The sequence below is a fragment of the Podarcis bocagei genome (genome assembly GCF_964188305.1).
Source record: "Podarcis bocagei genome assembly, chromosome: 14".
NCBI classification, from domain to species: Eukaryota; Metazoa; Chordata; class Lepidosauria; order Squamata; family Lacertidae; genus Podarcis; species Podarcis bocagei.
In genome coordinates, this window is record NC_138139.1 from 6494338 (window position 1) to 6515994 (window position 21657).

The 21657-nt window shown below is 40.9% G+C and overlaps 1 protein-coding gene across 18 annotated transcripts in view; it reads right to left on the bottom strand.

Annotated features, from left to right (window-relative positions):
- Positions 1–21657, bottom strand: part of TCF12 (transcription factor 12) — a 152745-nt gene that overhangs the window by 44073 nt on the left and 87015 nt on the right. For 15 of the 18 annotated variants that reach the window (XM_081170576.1, XM_081170578.1, XM_081170583.1 and 12 more), the window contains exons 8-9: positions 16194–16326; positions 15443–15495 (exon numbers count right to left, since the gene is read on the bottom strand). In XM_081170576.1, coding sequence (XP_081026702.1) covers positions 15443–15495; positions 16194–16326 — 186 coding nt within the window. Of the gene's footprint in view, positions 1–2496; positions 2516–6359; positions 6658–15442; positions 15496–16193; positions 16327–21657 lie in introns of those variants that run through there. The other 3 variants (XM_081170573.1, XM_081170574.1, XM_081170575.1) reach the window with 3 other exon arrangements.

Sequence of the window (21657 nt, forward strand, 5' to 3'; positions counted from 1 at the left end):
AGCAATGACCCACCTTCTGAAAATCATGTCTCTCTTACCCCTTTCAGGCTGTGCACAAGGCTCTACACTCACAGCTCTCGAAGTCTGTGGATTGCAGCAAAGCATATCTCAGAGCCCAAGACAACATAAAACAATGTTTAAACCCTCCTCTGGTCGGCTGAGATAGCCCATCTGACCAGGCTTTCCAGCCTGCAATAAACAGCTAGCCTGACCTCCCAGGCATCCCTACAAGCTCTGAAGTGCTTAGCATCTCTTACCCTAATAAATGGGTATGTAAGAAAGGGTGACGCACACACTTCTCTCTCTCTCTCTCTCTCTCTCTCTCTCTCTCTCTCTCTCTCTCTCTCTCTCTCTCTCACACACACACACACACACACACACACACACTTTATTGTCTTTGTCAGACCACAACAGTCAAGTTAAGCTCTGCCACATGCATCGTATTCCTTGGAATAATTACAAATCCAATGAACCCATCATGCATGACTTTGTATTTAGCAGGCACAGCATTAAGAATTTAATTTTTTTATGAATTAGGAAAGCACCTCAAGCATGAAGTGCAGCAAATAGCTGGAATGTCAGGTAAATTATTTGGAAGGAAAATATTAAATATTCAGCACCTTCACATATAAAGAATATGGAACAACCAGATATTAATGCTGTCTTATCTGATGTCAAGAAACTACAAAAGAATACAAAATGTTCACTGAAAATTATCCATTCTGGAACCCTGGACAATGAGGAAGCAAACATTTAAATCTCAAAAGAAATAAAAGTTGTTTCATGCTCACCCTTACAGGAGAGAGAGGGACATGGAGTGCCCCCCTTGCTTTACCTGTAGATGGGCTTGGGAATGCAAAATGGGAAAAGGAAGCCAGCAGGCAAACATTTGGGAGTTAAAGGCAGGTGGGAAGGACTGGTTAATAAATGCAAGCAGGCTCTGTACTCTCAGACACTACCATTAGAGATAGACTAAATTCAGGAAAAATGTTCTGAAACGAAAGTGCTGAAGTCACTCTCTCCATACCTAAAGAAAGGTCAAGGGCTACTGAAGCCATTTAGAAAACAAGAGCATGACTCTGCTCTCTTCTTCATCCCTCTCTTTAGTGTGGTCAATTGGTTTAAAGTCAATGTTGTTGCAGCTGCAGACAATGTCAAAATGTATTTGAGGTAATGCAAGAGAAGGCAGGCAATGGGTATTTCTGACAGTCCTGAACTATGCCAGATCCAAGCGGCATTTCGTGGAACAAACAGCAAAGTAGCAACTTCTGTTTATCAAAGGCATTCTGCAGAATAAAGAGTGATTCTTAAATGAATACAGTGTAAAAATACGGTACTTTAAAAAGAGGTTTGTGCCCAATAAGTTCATCTTTAAAAGCAGCAAAAAATATTTTCAAATTTGTGCTGTGTAAAGCCTACCTAATGAATTAAGTTCTTTTGAAATAACTAGCCCTGGCCTTATGTACTTAGAGGAGTATATATTGACAAATAGGGGTGGGATGGATATATATTTCATGCAGCAGAACAGAAAATTGGGCGGTTTCTCTGGAAATTTCTCTCAAAAGTTTCTGACAAAGGAACACATTAAAAAAAAATGCACCTCTATCTTTCTGTAAATGGCCAGCAAAAGTGAATTGTCCTATCTATATTTATACATCGTCTCATCAGTTTGAAAAGATCTGTAAGTCAGATGTCTGGAGCAGAGATAGAAACATTTTCCTGGGCTACTTCAGTACAATATCTACTAGAGACAACACAGCAGAGAGAATAATCAAACAGTGTAGTGCTACCAGCAAGTTTGCTTCTGGAGATTCCTGGATGAACCCCTTCTTAGTCTTGACTTGCAAATGTTTATTGTGATCTAGAGTCAGCCAAACACAACCCATACAGATGCTGAGTTCAGACAATCATATCTGATATTCATAAGGCGATGAATGAATCAACCTTTTGCTCATACACTGAGACCCTCTGCTCTTCTGTTCACCACGATTAAGCAAGGATATTTCTAATTAAGCATAGCTCCCTGTTTCAGATGGACTGAGAAACTACTGTTCTTTTAGCCTTGTAACACACCGAGTTCTTAATCCCGGCCAGTTCCAAATCTGTTAACCATAGTTACTTGATAAATATAGGCGGCTGCAGTACTAACTACACTTACTTAGGACTTACTTGTGAGTAGACATGGTTAATATTGCACTATATGTTATATATGTTATGTACTGATAAAAGAGGACACAAATATTTCTTGCAGCAATTGCATACGGCTGCTGCAAATTTTACTCCCCCTCCCCAAATCTACACATGAAGATATTTTCTCCTATTTCAACTTAGCATCTGTATGAGGAATTATGAGGGAATATGGCATACTAATAATTAAAAAATGTGAGATATCCAGTAATATATTAGTAAATCTAAAATGAAGATTGTTTTCTCTGCTCCCCACATGCTGATAGTCCTATAAAGTTAATATAATATCTTTCTGAAAGCATGCCTTACCTTAAATCAAATTAATGGAGTTATGTCTTTTAAAAGAAAGAACAGGATGGTGCTTCAGGTTTCTGAAACTTTCCCCCTCAAAATTTCAAGTATTTACAGTCAATCTGCTATGATGACTGTAGTTCTTAAGATCGATCATTGGCGGTATTCTCTTAACGAGTCACATCAGCATAACAATTTTTTGCTTCTGCGACAAAACTTTCTGTCCTCTTCTCCCTCCATGTACACCCTATGCTCTCTCCAGATCTGTTCTGGGAGGTTGGTGATACTCCTTGAACAGATTTAGGGGGTGTGCAACGAGTGGCGAGGGGGAAAGAACATTCTGTTGTGCAAGCCGAACTCCTTGCACTGATGGAATGATTGCCTTGCTACTATGTTGGATTCCACCCCTTACCCTTGGCTAAGAGAGGCGTAAAACAATTCAATTTCAAAGGTCCAGTTTTTACAATCGGTCAAAGTGTTCAAACTTCCATGACTGTACCACTTTAGCCTTCGGGGGGGGGGGGCAGCCTCCTCTCTAAAAATCTCCTTGCATACAGAAAAGAGAAATCTTCAGCCTCCTCTTTTCTTTTACATGCTATTTTTCTATATGTAGGTCCGCCCCCCCTCATGGGAACAATTCAAAAACAACAACTTCTTTCCAGTTTACAGTTCAAGAAAAACTTTATCCCTCCATCCCACTGATTATATAAATTTAACCCCAGTGTGTCTGATTGTCAGATCCAGACTCTAAAGAACACCTACATTCATCATTAAAAGACTCTGATCCAAAATGCACAACTGGGTCCATGACGGTGATGCGCAGCTCCTTGCCAGTCAACTCTTCCCTATTTACTGATATGTTAGGTACATCACCATAGTGTGTATGGATTCACTTTCTCAGATTTATAATGTGTTTGGCCCAGTTGGCAGAAAGCTGCTCTCTCACCAGGGTTTGACAGCTGCCATGGGAATATTTAACACAGAGCCGGGGCAAGATATTACCTCAACTTCAGTTGTTAAAGTGGAATTAAGTGGCATACAACGAAGGCAACACAGAAGAAAAACTGCATTAATACAGTGAGATTATTCTCTAACCACAACCCATTGTCTCCAAAATGTCAACAGGTTATTCTGTTTGGTAATTATTTGGTAATTCTTCACAGAACGCTAGCCCAATGGTTGCCATCAATCTGATTTGAACTGATTTTATAATGAATTGATTTTAGAATGCTGTATTATTTAACTGTTGTTAGCTGCTCTGAGCCCAGCTTCGGCTGGGGAGGGTGGGATATAAATACAATTTTATTCTTACTCTTATTATGAGACTGCAGACCACGGACCTCTTTACACAGTACAACAGTCCTTTCGAAAAAATAATCTGACAGAGGTTGCCTAACGGATACAGACAGTGCAACACACTGTGGCAACATTTTACCTATTTCTGTAAACTGGCTTACCTACACTCACAATGCACATTTTGTTCCCAGAAGATGGATGCTTACTTTTTAAATAGGTAGAGCAAAATGTAAACAAAATTCTGTCTGAAAACTAGCTTGATAAATTGCTTACACTGCATCTGTCTGCAGGGAGGGCCTTACTTGCCTTTTCATTTTAGAATTAAACTACTCAAAACTACTTCTTGCTCTATGGTTAAGCCACAAGGCTTTAATATGTTATGGCTTAATGGAGGAATAGTTGAATTTTTAAATACCGATCTGTAACAAAATATAAAGAGGCACATTTATTTCATTCTAACAAACAAAATCTGATTTTTACTTTATTTCCGTCCCAACACATTAGAGCCTATAAGGATTGCCTCCTTCATCTTATCCAGAGATAACTGAAAGAATCCCTTTCAGTTTAGTTCTTATATTGCCTCTATTAGTTAACTTGCTAACCTTTTGTCCTCCTTTAAAGATCAAAAGGGGACAGGTCAAGGAGTGCTACAGATATGAACAGCAGGCCTTCCCATGGGCTCCAAAAAGCCCTAGTAGCTTTTTCTAAATCATACACTGCCACTGAAACTTTCAGTTCCTCACTGCATGCCGGAATCTTCTGATACTTAACAATTAAAACTGTTATTTATTTGAAGTTCTGAAACATGTAACCAGACTTTATTAACTATAGACTGGGCAAATACTACACAGAAGGTGGCTGGACATGATTCAGTCTGATACGGTTTTAGGAGTGTATTAGCTATTCTTGACAAATATTAAGGCAAAAACATGCTTCAGAATGAAGCCCTGAATCAGAGCAGAAGAGAAGACAAGCCAACATTTTCCACTTAACACCACAAATATGAATACACCAATGAATCAGGATGATTTAACCTTTCTCTTTCCTACCCCCTTTTGAGTTGCTTCCATAAAGCCTAAACGCTAAAGTGTCACAACACAGAAGGGGCACCAGGATATGGAATTGTTATACAATTTCTAGCTCTTCAAGTTCATGAGCGTCACCCATGAACCATAACAAGCAGATGCTATCAATTCCTGAGGCTTGCTTCTTTACAGTACCAGCACTTCCATCCATTACAAGCCTGGAAATACTTAATAAGATCAAAGCTTTCCCCCTCGCTGCAGAACAAAGAGGAATGTTCAGAGCCAGAGAAAGAATAAAATCAACACTCCATGAAAGCCAGACTCCCATTGCTTCTGGGGAACTGCAGGCTTCATTTTACTTCTTTCCAACATACACCATCTTCACACAAAACTGCAAAACTACTTAAACATAGGAGGCGACATAAAAAGAATCAGGTTCCCATTTGGAGGGCTTGGGATGTTGACACCAAAGAAAATAAGTTTCCCTAAAGTTGCCTGAAACTCAGATGCACTTTATAATGATTTAGATAGTCCAGAGGGCAATTTACCAAACCTTTAGCATTTTGCAATGCTACTGAAGTTTGACTATGCTTTAAAAGACTAAAAACAAAACAAAACAAAACTGGATCACATCACTCAGATTGCTAATCAACGGCAATAAAATATGAGGCCATACTTGGAAAGTATAGGCAGAACATAGGAATGCCTCAATATTAATTGCAACTTATCTCTTCTAGTTAATGCCATTTGCCAATGTACATCGTTAGTAAAATCCTTAAAAAGACTAAAGCTTTTAAGTACTTTGCAGAGTGAGCAGCAGTCATTACATGACACATAACACGACTGGATTAGTTTTCTGCGGTGTCTAAAATCAGTTTTGATTACCATCAAACCCATAAAATGCACTTAAGGCTCCTATGAAATGTGGAAGGTTCAGTCTACATTACACAATAGCCATATGGACAAAAGACCAACGCACAACACAATACTTATCAAACTCTAAAATGTACACATTGCTCCAGAACTTTACACATCTGAAGAGATGCAGATTTATAAACCATTCCTAGGCTATAGAAAGTATTTTTGTATAAAGGAGGATTCAACTTCATGAATCAGATTGAAGATGTTCAAAATGAAAGCACACGGTATCACTGTAAGGACAGTATCTGACTGAAGCACAAACACTTAAGTGCAAAACAGCAGCCTGGTCAGCCAGTTGCTTTCTGAAATATTCCTCACTTTTTGTACTCACTTTTTAAAAGCAAGTAACTGGAACGGTTTCAGTTTCTTTCACTGCTGCATGAAACAGCAATAATGCCTTTCACATTTTCAAATGCATTGCTACATGAGTGAAATAATGACATTCTCAAGGCAACAGAACAGCTGCATAAAATAAAAGCAAGTTATGTGCAACGATCATAGCGCTAACTGAAGCAATTTAGTCTAAGTATTCTAGTCTATACAAGTATATCTAGCTGCTAGACCAGTCCAGAGACGACAAACAACATTTCCAGCCACACTACTTCGGAAAGTATCAGAACAAAAGGAAAGTCCCCTTACCGTTTTTCCATTGTAGTAATACATCAAAGAGTTGCTGCTCATTCCAGGTACAGGATACGCACAATACATGTTCACTCTAAAAACAACACAGCGTGCAGTCTAAGAGCACAGCTTCCCTCCAAGACATCAATTCACCAAATGAAACACAGCAATTCTTCAGTCAGATACAAGCACACATGCATCTACTCAGAAAGAATTTATGCAAAATAGGACTGAACCATCTAATACAGGAAAATAGGGTGTGCGTGTGTTAGAAACTATGCTGTAAAATCTTCCTTCAAAAGTAATCCAATTTTAGTTGTAATGCAAACAAACAAGGACTTCCATAAACGATTTAAGAATTTACACCTTAGTCAAAAGGGCAGTAGTTTGCAGCTGCACTCAAATAAAAAAGCCATTTTTCAGAGCCAAAAAGGGAAGCAATGGTAAATCCTTAGCAATTCAATCTTTTTTTGTTTTAATTAAATGAGAGCTTTTGTGGCAGCAGAGACCAAACTTCATGCATCTCTAGCCATACTTCCATCTGGTTCTCTCTAAAGCTGCTTCCAACTTTCACGAATATACGCCACTCACTGGTTTGAAATGCTGAATTACACGCTGGGAGAAGGAGGAGGAGGACCTAGACAGCTAATTGCTTCCTGGACCAAAAAAAGCAATAAGCCCTTCATCATTAGGTGCCTGTTAGAGCCCAGGGTCAGAGGACATCCAATGTCCTTTCAAAGAGCTGAGGGGGAAAATGTGGTACTTTAGGACACAGAATTCATGCATCAGTCTAATAGTTATGAACATACAAAAACAGACTATAATTAATATTTAAATTGACATAACAAAATAAGCTTGGCCTTGTAGTTGTCTGTTTTAAACATATTTTCCAATTCATTTTAGTGACATTTTTACTTAAATTTTTTAAATGTTGGTTAATATTACTTTTCTCCCTGAATGATGTAATTCAGACCTTAAGATTTCATTTCAATGCACAAAAATAAATTTATTTACAAAAATAAAGCAAGGTATAATAAAAACAGGAAGGTTAAATGCAATCAATAAATACCATATATTAGTCTTACTAAGAATTCTCAACTTGGGTAAACAGGAATTTATGTTGTGGGGGTGCAGCCTTCATGTTGCTGGTGGGGGCAGAACCTCAGTTAGTTAAGTATTTTTATTGATTTAATTGATTTGGGGGAGCAGCTGCCCCCTGGCTAGGCCCATGACTCTGTCCAAAGAATCACACAATATACTCAAATGCAGCTAAATGCTGGACATTTTAAAAACTATTTTTACTGATTTTACATTAATAACATACATAGACTCAAATACAGTGTGTGGGCAGGATGGGGGGTTGCGGGGGGGGGAGTTTGTTCAAAATAAACTTGCATCCTTATTTTGTGGTTTCTTTCAGGTCATTTCTATGTTCTGATTTACTAACAGTTTTGAGCTGAAATGTGAATATTTTACCATGAATATTATGAACAATCAAGAACAGAAATGTATACATTTTAATGTTTATATTATATGGCAGGTTCTATGGCAATATTATATGGCAATATAATTAAATGCAGACCAAAGGGATATTGTTTTAAAAAACTTAATATAGGTTGTTAGATCAGCCTTGAAGGCCCTGCTGTCAAGCCCATGCTAACTGGAAAGGAGTAGGGACAGGGCTTTCTCTGTGGTGGCACTACAGTTGTGGAATTCCTTCCATGGAAACAACCAATAGGCTCTGTTGCTTCCTGCTTTTGGATGGTCTTCGAAAACATTTTATTTCAATTAGCATTTGATGTATGATTTCTGCCATTGTGATCACTCTATGGCAGGGGTAGGCAACATAAGGTCCATGGGCCGGATGCGGCCCAATCGCCTTCTCAATCCAGCCTGCAGACAGTCCGAGAATCAGCGTGTTTTTACATGAGTAGAATGTGTGCTTTTATTTAAAATGCATCTCTGGATTATTTGTGGGGCATAGGAATTCATTCATTCCCCCCCCCCCCAAAAAAAAATATAGTCCGACCCACCACATGGTCTGAGGAATGGTGGACTGGCCCACAGCTGAAAAAGGTTGCTGACCCCTGCTCTTTGGTGAGGTTCATTATTAATTGTATTGCTTACATTTGTAGATAAAAGAGAAATCACATTTAAGAAAGACAACAACAGCAACAATATCATCATCATCAACAACAAATCCCATCTTTACAAGCCTTCAATTTGGCGTTGAAGATCTTCAAGTTGCTTCTTCCTAAAATTTACTATGCTGCTCTTTCCTGGATTGGTGCTAAAACATTTTTCTCATGTTAATGATACTGTGCTGTTGAGAGCTATTCTTAATGCTGTTTATTGTTATTGTGATAATTATATATTTTAAGTGTTTTGATGAAGCATTTTGTGTTTTCGTATGTTGGAAGCTGCCTAGTGAGGCCTTGGCCCTAAAGGGGACCTAAACAAAAACAAACCAACTGAACAGGCTGAGGAACAGCTGCAAAACAGCATCAGGATACAGGCTGCCAAGCGCAGGCGTGCCAAGCAGCTTGCAACTCTCTCTGTCCGCCCTCAGAGGCCACATGGGTCCTCTTGGGTTCCCAAAGCACTGGCTAAGATGGCTTGATTTACAAGAATGTCACTCTAGTGTTTATACTTCTGCAGGCAAGATATGTTAAATCTCTCTTTAGATCTTACTCAGGCTCTCCCCCAAAGGTTAGCAACTGTTCTAGGATTAAGCTGTTTTCCAGAAGAATATACTCTATGTCAAAGTATGACAGAATGTTTAAGACCTACTTGACTGACAAAGACAGACAAATGTAAGAATTTCCATCTGGAAGAGTTCACAGGAACACTTTCAGTCAAGTGATCCATGGCAATCTCAGTACACTTCATGAAGCCTTGACAGATATTTTGCAGGGGTGAAAGAGTTCTTACCAATCTTGACAGACTTTTTCGAGTGTAAGCATGTCAACCTGCTGTGTGACATGGCAGGCTGTAATACTTAGTCACACGGAGATTCCCTTGCAGTTTGGGTTTCCTAGAAGCTACCGATCACAAAATGTGAGTAATTGTGTTGGCCACCCAACAAAAACCATTTTTGGACCTACAGCTTTTAAAGTGAACTTTTAATCTGTGCAACAGCTACATCACACTCTCATTTTTCAGGAACAGCAGAAACTGGATCAGCAACCCAATTGGTGAACAAGTTATTTTTAAAATACCTGTTTTGATTTTTTTTTCACAATAAGAAACAGCCACCACATATGAAAATCACTTTCTTTCTCTCCCCACCTCTTTTCAATGCTTTTTATGCCAACTGTAACACATTCCTCTTCATTTAAAGGGTGCTTGAGACCACCAGCATATTTTAAAGCTCTCAAATGTGATGAGTACTGACTACTCATCACATTTAGAAGTCCTAAATCCTTTTCACAGGCTCTCATGACATGAAGCCGCCCCCCCATACAACATAGTTATTAAATTATAAAACCCTTATGCTTGAGAGTTCTGTGTGAGATAGTGAGGCAAAGTAGAGTCTGGAAGGATGCCTTGATTATATGAAATGCTGCTATGGCAGCCACCCCACATATTGCCCAGGGCAGGAGGCGTCCAATACTTTGTTCTAAGTGGTGCCCATTTATTAAAAGACACCTGCAGATCCTATCTGAGTGTCTGGTGTAAAATGAGCAACAGGAGACAATGGAATATATTTGATCTTACCCTTTCCTGGAAAATGCCATGAACAAAATTAAAGAGCATCTCTGAAACAGCAACAGCCCAAGCCTACAACCAAGTAAAAACCCACTGAAGTGAATTAGCATGTATCCAGTATACAATGGTATTGAAATATAAGAGCATATGTAAAGCCCTGCTGGACCAGCCCAGTGGCCCATCTAGTCCAACACCCTGTTTTCACAGTGACCAACCAGATGTCTGTGGAAACCACGCAAACAAGACCTGAGAGCAACAGCACTCTGCAACGATTTTCAGCAGCTAGTATTCAGAAGCACATTGCCTCTGACAGAGAAGGGAGAACACAATCATCATGGTTAGTAGCCACTGACAGCCAAATAATAGTTAGTGGTCACCATTGCCTCTTGTGTGAGTTAATTCCATAGTTCACCTATGTGTTGAGTGAAGCACTTTCTTTTGTCTGTCCTGAATATTCCAACATTCAGATTCATCAGATGTCCCTAATTTCTAGGGTTATGGGGGCGCGGGAGACTTTTCTCTATCAACTTCTTTCTCACTATCCATAATGTCTCTCCCATCTTGGGCTCAACAGGCACAGCAGGTGCAGAAACTCTCCCAACAGTTTGACTTATTCTATAATATTCAAGACAGACTGATGCCACCATCATCATGTCTCATCCCCACTAAACTAAAATCATCAAAATATTGCAAATGCACACACCCCAACTAAAATAAAATCTTAAAACGTAAAGGGGAAAACAAATCCCTCGGCTAGCTCAGCTCTATAACTTTAGGTTTTCCTGTTTAAAACCTCTTAATAAACCATTGCATTGGTTACATGCCAAGATACAATCATTGGGTATCAAAGTACTGCTGCAATTTCGGAAATTTCCTGCAGATGGCTGTATAATCTAATCCTTCTCCCTAATCAGAATACCATACTGTACTTTTAATCAAAAGTATACCAAATCAAAACGATCATGTAGCAAGTTTTAAAGCAAGCAACAGGAAGTCTTGTTTTGCAGAGCATTCTACTGGCTTTTGGAAATCATGGCAATGGGAAGTGCTATGCTCAAATGGCATGAGGAGAGAAATGGAAAATGCAAAAAGGAGCTGCCAGGCTTCAAAGACACGATGGTCCTGGCACACTGACACACAAATTTTAGACTGCTGGAAACTGGATATTGGCAGACACTAGAAAAGCCACTCAGCGTCCTTCCTCTTGCGCATCCCAAATTTATTTTGGCATCACAGCACTCAGCAAACAGAGTACCCCCTACAAGTTTTTCCTTTGATGAAAGTCCTGGCAGCAGGATTTATGCCAGAGTCTGATGCAAAGTCCAAGGCCTTTTGAAATTATTTTAATCACATGAGTTCCTTCTATGTATATTCCTGTGTGCAAATGTTATCTGGCTAGAAGCCACCATCCGAAACATGATCTGCATAATGTTCCATCAGCTTCCACATCTATAATCTGTCTCCTTAGCCAGAACTGCTTTAATGGAGCAGATAGAAGGTGGAACCCTAGAAAGCTTAGTAATAGTAGTAGTAATGTATTAGGCAAACATTTGGCTTTCTTAAAAAGGAAGTGGTGTGGGTCAAAAAACCCTTCATGATCTGGGACCCTGTTACTTAAATGACTGTATTTGCTCATATGAACCAACTAAATTTTTAAGGATCTGCTCTCCAGGCTTCCACTAAATTGAACGTGTTTGAGGAATATCAGAGACATTGTCTTCTCTGAAGCAGCAACAATTCCTTATCTAGGGAAATTTGCCAAGCCCTAAATGGTTCCCCCCTCTTAGGAAATACACTGGAGAAATCTACAGCTAAGATGAAGGCTTGAGTACCTTTATGACATCAGTGGCCAGTAGCCCTTCATCCCATCTTATCTACATGGGGCCTTCTTCATCCCACCCTTAATTAAATGATTAGGGCACTGACTAGCAATAAGGCATTGGACAATCCTTGTTGATACTTCAAGAAGCTGCAGAACAACCAACAACATCACCCATGCCTCACATGAAGGAAGTTGCAAGTTCCATGAAGGAGGCAAACATTACCTTCCAGAACAGACATAGAAAGAAAAGACCATGGAGTAACCAAGAGAGCAGCTTTCCTGGACACTCAATATAGCAAAACAGGACTTTTACTAGGCAAAAACCATTGAGAAAAAAGGACTTGAGAAGGACCCTGAGAATGCACACGCCCCTTGATGTGAAAGTCTCCCTTTCCTCAGAACAGCCTGCGTGTTCTCAATTGGAGCAGCATTGAGAGACACCAAGTAAAACCAGGATGCTTACTGGTGAGTAAGCACCAGAGAACACAGTTAGGCTTCCTTTATAGTAAAGGTGCATGAGACCAAACTTCTAAAGCTGCAGTCCTATGCATATCTACTGTTGATGTTGGTGGAGCTTACTTCTGAGTAGATCGGCTGCATGATGAAGTTTGGGGAGAAAAAGAAATGAAACTGTAGTTACATTTGGGACAGAAAGGGTTAAGGAGAAGGAGGGGAAACATTGTTGTAGATAACTGAGATCATGTCTGAGAGCTCTTTTGAATGCAAGACTTTCCAGGTTCCCCACTCCTTACATAGATGCCTTTTGCATCCAACCCTAGGTAAAAGGTAAAGGTACCCCTGCCCGTACGGGCCAGTCTTGACAGACTCTAGGGTTGTGCGCCCATCTCACTTAAGAGGCCGGGGGCCAGCGCTGTCCGGAGACACTTCCAGGTCACGTGGCCAGCGTGACAAAGCTGCATCTGGCAAGCCAGCGCAGCACATGGAAACGCCGTTTACCTTCCTGCCAGTAAGCGGTCCCTGTTTATCTACTTGCACCCGGGGGTGCTTTTGAACTGTTAGGTTGGCAGGCGCTGGGACCGAGCAACGGGAGCGCACCCCGCCGCGGGGATTCGAACTGCCGACTTTTCAATCGGCAAGCCCTAGGCGCTGAGGCTTTTACCCACAGCGCCACCCGTGTCCCTGAATCCAACCCTACCTACACACAAATCCCTCAGTAAATCCCTCCTATTTCTTTTCCACGTGCATCATTTGTATTAAATATTGACACTGGTTTTTAATTGTATTTTCATTCCTTCTTTCATTCAATGAGGGGATTCAATGTTAACTGCTGGTCTATTTTTAGCTCCTGCTTGGGAACTGAAATGGGGGAGGGGAAGATTCCTGAGGTTGCCATTGTGACCCTGAGTTTACTGGGCAGCTATTCAGCCCATGAGCTTATGCAAGCAAAATCTGTTAAGAGTCTCTCCAGCTGTAAGCTGGCTTCCAGGTAAGCTGCAAGTTCATAACACAGCTGCCCCTCAGTCTGCCCAACACACATCTCACTGGAAGGAGGAGGAAAATGAAAACAGAAACTTGGGTTCAGTTGTTTTGTGAAATACAATGGAGGGCATAAACAAACCAGAGTACCAGCTCCATTTCAGAACTAATGCCAAAGAAGGAAAGATCTGGCCCATTTTGCATCCACAGCTTTCCTCCTGCCTTTGCAACAGCAGCAGCCCATTCTATTCAGCCTGCACAGCTTTGAGTTATGACTCATCCAAGTGCACCTGCGCCATGTGTTAAGTACTGCTGAATAAAAGCCCAACACCTCCATTTACACAACAAAGAAACATGTTCTGCATCTCTCCCTCCTTTCTTGTTTGCTCTGAAAGGGAGGGATGGGTGGAAAATCCTGCCTGCATTTGATGTGGATTTTAAATACAGATTAATATATTAACCATTCTCTTTACAGAATAAGACACTTTTAATACCACAACACCACCAAAAAGCATTAGATTATCACATTTATTGATGATTTTTTACCAAGCCACGCCAACCCCAACTCCCCAATTAAAGCCCTTTATTCTCAAAGGGCACATTTTGGAGCAAGGGAGATGAACAAACCGGTTGCTTGAAAGCATTCGTGATGTTAGGCTCAAGTTAGAAAAGACTTAATGAAGGCTTGAAAATCCACAAGGGCTTCATAAGGAACATCTGACTTGGTGATTTATGCATATTAATAACAGTCCTATTGAGGCAAGCCGAGCTGCACATGTCCTACGAATCTTAATGTCTTCAGCTCCACTGGGATTATTACCAATGTAAATTTCTAGGATTCTCAGCTATTAATCTGTCTGTCCTCCTGTTCAGCAACATAATGACTAATTAAACATCAAAAGACATGAACAGAAGATAGTTCCTGGGCCACCCCTCTTCCCATGAGAGAAATGTGCATGACAGGGACAAGTAGGTAAAAGTGTACAAATATTTTACAAATCATTGCTATCAGATGTTTAAAAGCACTACAAAGGTGTAGCTAAACCAGGGGCAAAACACTCATTTCACCTTAAAGGCCACTTTAGCATTATTGATGACTCAAGAGGGATAAATCTAAGTTACACATAGAAAGTCACTACCACAATTTTAAGTTTGCATTTTGTGTGTGTGCATTCTGATAACTCCCCTTTACTCTGTGCATGACCACAGGTCATTCTGAAGCCCTTTATCCACGCTCATCTCTGCTTCCCATTCTTTATTTCATGAAGCATGCTTCCCACCTCCTCCTCTCTGTGTGTGCATAGGACTGGTCTGCAATCTGCATCCCAGTTTGTCATTTTTTTTCCTGCTTTCCTGCCCACAGATCTTTCAACAGCTGCAGTCCCTTCTTCTCTGTGCACCCCACAGCACTCTTCTCTTTTTGTCCAATCCATTTGTTCCTCACTTCCTCCTCCTCCTCCTCCTCCTCACTCCATTCCTTAGATTCCAATTTTCCTTCAATCTCTCTTTCACTCTTTCCCCTTCTCCTCACTGACTTGGGTCGCAGCAGCACAGAAGGCTTTCCCTCTTCCAACAGTTCATGTTAAGGGAGACTCAGGACTCAGCTACATTAGTAAAGAAAAAGTGTTTTATATGCATTATAACACTGTGACACCAGATGGTGCTGTGGAGTCCTGTCTTTCTCCAACATGATTTCTCACTATGAGGTTTACAAATCATTTTCCTGAATTTTTTTTTTTACTGTGTCTAGATCCAGCCTCAGTAAAAGCGGACTGTTCAACATGTCCAGCTAATTGCAAAAGGATGAAAAACTTGACCAGTTCCAACATGTCACCTGCTCCAGAAAGATGAAGAGCAGGGCAAACAGTTCTAGAGATGGCCACAATTGGTTGGTAGGCTTATGTTGTGCAAGCCTTAATTAGATTTTCAAACCGCCCTCACATCAGCATTAGCCAGCTTGGCCACTGGTCAGGACTGATGGAGCTTGAGTCCAACAACTTATGGAGAACTACTGGTTAGTTATCCCTGCTTTATAACTTATTGCTGCTCAATTTTACTCTTTGTAACCGATACACAAAGAAAGCAATCCAATGGTAACTGTTTACTGAAAGAAAGAACAACCATCAATACTTACGGATGAAGGCAAACCTGGGGGCACTTTTCTTACTTTCTTGGTCTGTAGAGAATCTGTATATGAAAAGCCAAATTTTATCAACCAGCAGCATTAGTAACATTAACAGAGTAAGTAGCATTGCCAAAGAAAAGCTGCCTAAATGAGAAAAGAACTAGAAAAATGTAGTCCTAAAGAGCAGAATAGTAGCAGGTGCTGTTATAAAACTCTTTTGCCCAGCTACTTATCTTCCAGATTCAAATACAAACTGTTTTTTTAAAAGGACACTAAGAATTATGAATTAATTTCCAAGATCTAGTTTAAGAGTTGAACCAGTGGATTCAGCCCAGTAAACACAACCAAATAGAGTTCACCTCCCAAAAGAACACCTCCTTATTGGGGAATGTTTAAGTACATGCTTCTGGGACATCATTCTGCTCTTACAACTCTTTTGTGGTGGACTGCACACTACATGGGGAATGGATGACTGGGGAGGAGTTACAGAAGGAAAAAGGCAGCAGATGCTACCTAATTTTGCACTCAAAAGGGAAAAGTGCAATGTCAAGCTGCTGGCTCCCTCCTACAGCCCACTTCAATGCTCTCCCACTTTCAACTAAGCCGCCAGGTTAAACAGAATATAAAATTCACAGAAGATAATCTATAATTAAACACATTTCTTGGGGGAAATAATTGGACATCTCCCTGAAAAGAGTGTTCTCAATCTTAAAAATGTGATGTGGGGAAAGCAGCATTAGCTAACGTATGATTGACTCACCAAGAGAAGATGAATCATGAAGTGATCTTCGTCGTGGATTTGTGGTAGGAAATGGGTAATATGATGTTCCGGCTTTTCCTGAGGACATCAGACCTGGACTTCCAAGCCCAATATCTGATCGAATCAGACTTGACTGCAAAACAAACCAACAGGAGTAGGACATTAAAAGTCTCTTTCTCTGTGCCTGGGACGCGGGTGGCGCTGTGGGTAAAACCTCAGTGCCTAGGACTTGCCGATCGTATGGTCGGCGGTTCGAATCCCCGTGGTGGGGTGAGCTCCCGTCATTCGGTCCCAGCTCCTGCCCACCTAGCAGTTCGAAAGCACTCTTAAGTGCAAGTAGATAAATAGGGACCGCTTTATAGCGGGAAGGTAAACGGCGTTTCCGTGTGCTGCGCTGGTGCTGGCTCGCCAGCTGCAGCTTCGTCACGCTGGCCACGTGACCCAAAAGTGTCTTCGGACGGCGCCGGCTCACGGCTTCTAGAGCAAGATGAACACGCAACCCTAGAGTCGGACATGAATGGCCCGTACGGGCAGGGGTACCTTTACCTTTACCTTCTCTGTGCCTAAAGGACCGGTACACACTAAGCTTTAAAGCAGGCACCCCCAAACTTGGCCCTCCAGCTGTTTTGGAACTCCAACTCCCATCATCCCTAGCTAACAAGACCAGTGGTCAGGGGTGATGGGAACTGTAGTCCCAAAACAACTGGAGGGCCAAGTTTGGGGATGCCTGCTTTAAAGAGATGAAGTATAAGAAAGCAAAACCCACCATGATTCTTTGGCTTGTGCACTCTCCCCTCCCCACTGCTCCCCCCAACACACCTAGGAGGACTATGTTAGCAGATTCATTCATCCCTTCCCCCTGAATCCTTGACTTGTTGTGTTGCCTAGACCAGGATTATTGTTTTTAAGAATGGTGACTGGTGCACCCACTGGCACCAGAGCTGGAGTCAGTGACAAGTGGAGCTACTTAAGTCTAGTTTTGTTCCCATTCTCCTCCATGCTGAGTTTTACAAGGGAAACAGTGAGACTGAAGAGGAGGAAGGTGGCAGCCAGGCTCCCCACCCCACCACTCAGGCCTGTGCTGAGCTTGTCTGAGGCTCAGAGCTGGAGTCTTGTTAGAATTAAGTTACAAACAAAAAACCAGCCAGTTCCTGGTGGAGCCCCCTAACCGACTTTGAGGCCCAGGGCAAGTGTACCTGGGCGGCTGCCCCCTCTCTGCACAGGCCAGCCTGCACCCATAAATAAGAAGGCAGACAACTGAGGGCTTGCTGAGGGCAGAGATTCATTTGCCCTAAGGGAGCAGCTTTCCACTGGTTTTTAACAAACTCTGATCAGTTTCAAAACAACTCAGCTTCCAAGTCTTTTTTAAGGAAAGTGAAAGTAAAACCCGCTAAGTCCATCTCCGGCTGTGTTTGAAAAGGACTGGAGAAGTGTGTGACACAAGCTTAAGACTGCTTCTTCCTGCTTGTGATGCCTTGCTAAAGCAATATACTATTAGCATAACGTATTAGCATAGACTGGGCCTAAGTCTCAAATGATGTGGTTAATGCATCAACCAATGACTAGTGAGAACCGTGGTATTCAGCTTCAATCTCATATCACTGTTGAAAGAAATGTTAGTTGTGGTTTTTTGGGGTTGTTGTTTTTATTAAGCCTAAGAATTATTTATTATTTTATTTGTTTGTTTCACAACATTTATGTGTCACTTGCCTGCAAGGGTTAGGGACCCCCGACTGTGGGTGCACAACGCGCCACGCAGCACATCAAGACATGACGTGACACATTATTTTCCTGGGGCAGAGGTCAACTGTGCCTTGTGCATGCTCCCCCACCCCAAACAATGGGGCTCATACCCTGAGAACTACAACCGAACTCCACTTCCAATTGACTTTTTAAAGCTATTTGAGGAAAATAATTTCAAACTAGTGGGGTGGGTAAAACATCCAAACATAGAAATAAATCCTGGTGTGGGACTCTATAATTTAACTCATTAACAATTAGAAGCAATGTTTATGTAGTGACTGAAGCTGATACAGTGGTGCCTTGCAAGACGAAAATAATCCGTTCCGCGAGTCTCTTCGTCTAGCGGTTTTTTCGCCTTGCGAAGCAACCCTATTAGCGGCTTAGCGTTTTAGCGGCTATTAAAGGCTTAGCGGATTAGCGGCTAAAAGGCTATTAGCGGCTTAGCGGCTTAGAAAAAGGGGGGGAGCGAAAAAAATCGCAAGACTCGCAAGACCTTTTCGTCTTGCGAAGCAAGCCCATAGGGAAATTCGTCTTGCGAAGCGCATCGAAAAACGGAAAACCCTTTCATCTAGCGGGTTTTTCGTCTTGCGAGGCATTCGTCTTGCGGGGCACCACTGTACCTCCAATCAATGGATTAACAGCAACTGCAAAACCTGAAAGTTGCAATAGTTCACCTGTCCCCTTCTCAGTTTTCTTCTACTTGGGGGGGAATGGCTCCTCTGTTAAATTAGCATAGTGCCATGACACCTTCCTAGATTTTGAGGATTCAGGGTAGTTTGTGCTAGTTTTAAAAAGTCATTCCTCTAAAAATGCGAGTTATTTATTTTTCTGTATTATTGCTGATACTTGAAAAGGTTTTATCCGGCTTATTTGAAGTACTTCTGTTTGCCAAATCAAAATCAATACATATGTAATTAATACATCTCATTGATTTTTCTGCCTAGCAGAACCAAGCAACCTTAAGATCTATCCTACCCTGAGGGCATCAGATAGAGATGGAATACTCCAAGGATGATCATAACACTATGAAATAAGCTTTGTATTATCAATACCAGGCTCGCTCTTGATCAAGAGCCTGGGGTCTCTTCAAAAAGATAAGTTTGCTGACATGATACATGTAGCTTAGTTCCTAATGCTCTTAAAACTGAATTGGAGACTTCTCGCAAGCTGGAACCTCGTCTTCTAAACTCACATCCAATTACTAAAGGATAATCAATAGCAAGCAATTCTCCTGGAATACTGACTAGCACTGCTTGGATTACTGTCCTCAGTAATAAGCCCTCACTGCAGTAAGCTAATTCAAATATACCTAGCTAATCCACAAATAACCTCCAACAGACACCCAAAGAAAAAAGTCAGGGACTACACAAATACTGTGCCGACTATTCACCAACCAATGAATGACCAGAAACTTTTAAAAATACCTAGGTGCTGACATCCATTTCCAAATAAACACGTTTAATTGAAACGGCAAGGCAAGTAAAGCTATCAATAAATTAAATATTTAAAATACTCAGGATATGAGTTTGGAAATCCACAGAACCTGCAGCCACAGGCCACTCAAGAGTAGTGTTAAGGATTATTCTATGGACTGCAGGACTACTGAATTCATTCTATTAAGCAAATATTTATAATGATCTACTATTTTAATACTATTCCAATAGAATTCTGTTGTATTTTTGTCACATTTTGTCACTGCATGAGGAAATTGCCTTATGAGGTATACACCCCAAAGAGTTGGCTAAGATACACCTGTCATTTGAAGAACACTATGTCTTCTTTTTCCTCCACTGTATAACACCCACAATATCCACTGAGGTGCAAGGCTATCCATCCAGCACCAAAAGAAACTTTGTTCTATCCATTATTTTGCACAGAACTCAAGGGATAAAAAATTTGGATATAGTTTTAGGGGTACAGTTACTCCTATTGCACAAAAAATATATAGTTTGTTCGGTTTTCACCTGTTTTATGCTGTAGGAAATCTAATACGATGAATAAGCTTACATTCTTCTTTGCTTTAATGTGTAAAGTGGCTTACAATAATAGAGCATCATACAATACATAAGAGCATATACAGCAAGCCATTCATAAAACAGCTATCACAATGGAGCACAACAAAACAATAAAATAGGAAAATCATCAAGAGGGAGTAGCATTAAAGTAATAAATAATGAAGGGTGATATACATTGTTTTATATAAATATAGTGGGTTGCAGCCAACCAAGTTCTACTCAGAGTAGACCCATTAAAATTAATGGATCTGACTTACTCATGTCTATTAATTTCAGTGGGTCCACTCTGAGTAGGACTAACATTGAATACAACCCAGTATATACAAGATATAAATGCTGCATTTTAAACTGTTGAATGTGTTACTTTTAGAAAAATAAAACCATGGGAACATCAAACATGGGGAATAATGACATTTAGAAATTATATTATATTGCAAATTCATTCTGAATGGAAATGTTAGAAATAAGCTCACAATTATCTGTAGGTTGTTAAGAATTCACTCTGGAGAATATCATTAGATAGTGAAAAACAAAGGAACCTTGAATGAGTAATCAATAGCAACTGCCAGAAAATGAGATAGATTAGGATTCTCTCTGGTGGTTTGTCTTAGAAAGTTTTCATTAAATGCATTGTGCTAACAAGTCATTAGATAGGTACATGATCGCATAGCACTTAAAAATAAATGGGATCTGTTGGAAATCAAACAGTGAAGAATGAAAGGTCTAATAAATTCTTGATATGCTGATAATTTCATCGTCCAGAAGAACTGGTTGATGAGATGAAAGGAATGGGGACCTTGGGTGGAGGTGACCACATCACGATACTGAGGAAAAGGAAATCTTGATCCAAGTCACAAGTGCCTCAAATATGCACTAAAGGAGGTGCCTCAGAGTTCTGCTCTGGGCCTGGTGTGATTTAACGACTTTATAACATGACTTGGATGGAGTGGAGGAGATGATCATCAAATTTTCAGTGGACATCAAATCTTGGGACATTGTGGAGGCGTTGCAAACACCAGACATGATCTAAGATATTGACAGGATGGAGAACTGGTCAAACTAACAAAAATTATTTAAACAGAGATCAATAAAAAGTTTGGTATTTAAAGTATGAAAAATCAGATGTGCAAATACAGTATGGATGACACCTGGCTTGACAGCACACACAGAAAACGGATCTAGGGGTTTTAGCAGACCATAAAGTCAGCAATGGAATGCAGCAGCTAAAAAGGGTAATACAAATCTAGGCTGGATCAACAAAAAGACAGTGTCCAGTATAGGATTTCTACCTGTCCATAAAAAATGGAATCGTCCCATTTTTGGAAGTAAATAGCTGTGTCCTGTTTTAATTTAAAATGGGACGCAGTTCTTCCATTTCTGAAATCGTCATCAAACTGTGAGGGTAGAGGGTGGGTCCAGTGGTAGGAGAGCGAGAGTTTGCGCAAAGCAAAACCAAGTTGCGCTGGGAAGGAGCAGAGTACAGTGAGGTTGCCATTGTTCAAACTCACTGCCTCCCTTCTGTGCCTGCTTGAAATGTGATGGCTAAGCCACCAATTGGAAGAGGAGCAAGAGGAAGAATCGCATCCCGGAGGAGGCAGAGTATGATGGTGCTGACTGCCTGTAAGCTCCAGTCCCACGCTGCCAGAAGCGCCTGTGGAGGGCAGAGGAGGCTTGGGGTGCGCTGTTGCGCTGGGTGCGCAGTGAAG